Here is a 2,416-nt window from a genome sequence, read left to right on the forward strand (position 1 = left end):
AAAAAAAAAAAAAAAAGAAAAGAAGTCATCAAGGACTGCATCTGAAAAACTCCAAAGTCAGATGATCGAGGAAAGTGAGTTAGTTGAAACCAGTAATTCTGAGGACAGATTATTAAAGCACTGGGTAAACCCTTTAAAGGATGCAGTGAGACATCTCCCTTCCCGAGAGAGATATTTGGGAAATGCATATTATCCCTGAGAAAGCCATTGTGGAGAGATTGGCCATGGATGTAATGAAGGAGAAAAAATACTTTGTACAGGAGAAAGCTCCAATAGATATGACGTCTGTGGCCAAAACTTCAAACAGAAGTCAGGATTAACTGAACATCAGAAAATCTGTAGTATAAATAATACCTATGAATGTAAGGAATGTGGAAAAACCTTAAGCAGGAGCTCAAACGTAATCATACATCAAATAATTTATACAGGAAATAAACCATATGTGTGTAATGAATGTGGGAAAGACTCTAATCATAAAGTTCAAATCTTATTATACATCAGAGAATTCATAAAGGAAAGAAAACTTATATATGTCATGAATGTGGAAAAGACCTCAATCAGAGCTCTAATCTGGTCAGACATAAGCAAATTTACAGTGGTGAGAATCCCTATGAGTGTAAAGAGTGAAGAGTGTAAAGGGAAGGCTTTTAAGGGAAGCTCAAACCTCATCGTACACCAGAGAATCCACAGTGGGGGGAAGCCATATTTATGCAATAAATGTGGGAAGGCCTTCAGTCAAAGCTCAGATTTTACTATACATCACAGAATTCACACTGGAGAGAAACCCTATGAATGTTATGATTGTGGACAGATGTTCCATCAAAGTTCACACCTTGTCACACATCAGAGAATTCACACTGGAGAGAAACCCTTCAAGTGTAATGAATGTGAAAAGGCCTTTAGGCAGCGTTCTTGTCTTACTGAACACCAGAGACTCCACAGTGGAGAGAAACCCTATGAATGTCACAAATGTGGGAAGACCTTCAGTGGGCACACAGCCATTCTCAAACATCAGAGACTACACACTGGAGAGAAACTTAAAGAATGTGAAAAAACCTTCAGCAAGGATGAGGAGCTTAGGGAAGAGCCAAAAATTCACCAGGAAGAGAAAGCTTATTGGTGTAATCAGTGTGGTAGGCATTTCCAGGGCAGCTCAGACCTCAACAGACATCAGGTAACTCATACAGGAGAGAAACCATATGAATGTAAAGAATGTGGGAAAACTTTCATTCAGAGCTCAGACCTTCTGAGACATCATAGAATTCACAGTGGAGAAAAACCTTGTGTATGTACCAAATGTGGGAAATCTTTTAGGGGCAGCTCAGATCTTATTAGACACTATCGTGTTCATACTGGAGAGAAACCCTATGAATGTAGTGAATGTGAGAAAGCCTTTAGCCAGAGGTCACATCTTGTTACACACCAGAAAATCCATACTGGAGAGAAGCCCTATCAGTGGTGCACTGAATGTGGCAAAGCCTTCGGGCACTGTTCCCTCCTTATTCAACATCAGAGAATTCATAGTGGTGAGAAGCCCTATGAATGTAAGGAATGTGGGAAACTCTTCATTTGGTGTACAGCTTTCCTCAAACATCAGAGACTGCATGCTGGAGAGAAACTTGAATGTGAGAAAATCTCTAGCCAAGATGAGGAGCTTAGGGAAGAGCAGAGAATTCACCAGGAAGAGAAAGCTTATTGGTGTAATCAATGTGGTAGGAATTTCCAGGGCAGCTCAGACCTCATCAGACATCAGGTAACTAATACAGGAGAGAAACCATATGAATGTAAAGAATGTGCGAAAACTTTCAATCAGAGCTCAGACCTTATGAGACATCATAGAATTCACAGTGGAGAAAAACCTTATGAGTGCAACAAATGTGGGAAATCTTTTAGGGGCAGCTCAGATCTTATTAAGCACCATCGTGTTCATACTGGAGAGAAACCCTATGAATGTAGTGAATGTGGGAAAGCCTTCAGCCAGAGGTCACACCTTGCTACACACAAGAAAATCCATACTGGAGAGAAGCCTTATCAGTGCAATAAATGTGGGAAAGCCTTCAGGCGGCATTCCCTCCTTATTCAGCATCAGAGAATTCATAGTGGTGAGAAGCCCTATGAATGTAAGGAATGTGAGAAACTCTTCATGTGGCATACAGGTTTCCTCAAACATCAGAGACTGCATGCTAGAGAGAAACTTGAAGAATGTGGGAAAACTTTCAGCAAGGATGAGGAGCTTAGGGAAAAGCAGAGAATTCACCAGGAAGAGAAAGCTTATTGGTGTAATCAGTGTGGTAGGACCTTCCAGGACAGCTCAAACCTAATCAGTATCAGGTAACTCATGCAAGAGAGAAACAATATGAATGTAAAGAATGTGGGAAAACTTTCAATCAGAGCTCAGACCTTGTAAGACATCATA

At 40.6% G+C, this 2,416-nt stretch overlaps 1 protein-coding gene across 1 annotated transcript in view; it reads left to right on the forward strand.

Moving 5' to 3' along the window:
* LOC108281237 (zinc finger protein 594-like) overlaps positions 1 to 2,409 on the forward strand; it is a 5,725-nt gene extending 3,316 nt beyond the window's left edge. Inside the window, exon 3 of the mRNA XM_037727209.1 lies at positions 34 to 2,409. Within this exon, the coding sequence (XP_037583137.1) occupies positions 536 to 2,335 (1,800 nt within the window). The 5' untranslated portion in view covers positions 34 to 535 and the 3' untranslated portion in view covers positions 2,336 to 2,409. The remainder of the gene's footprint in view (positions 1 to 33) is intronic.
* The last annotated feature ends 7 nt before the right edge of the window (positions 2,410 to 2,416 follow it).

This window comes from Cebus imitator, unplaced genomic scaffold (genome assembly GCF_001604975.1).
Source record: "Cebus imitator isolate Cc_AM_T3 unplaced genomic scaffold, Cebus_imitator-1.0 Scaffold223, whole genome shotgun sequence".
NCBI classification, from domain to species: Eukaryota; Metazoa; Chordata; class Mammalia; order Primates; family Cebidae; genus Cebus; species Cebus imitator.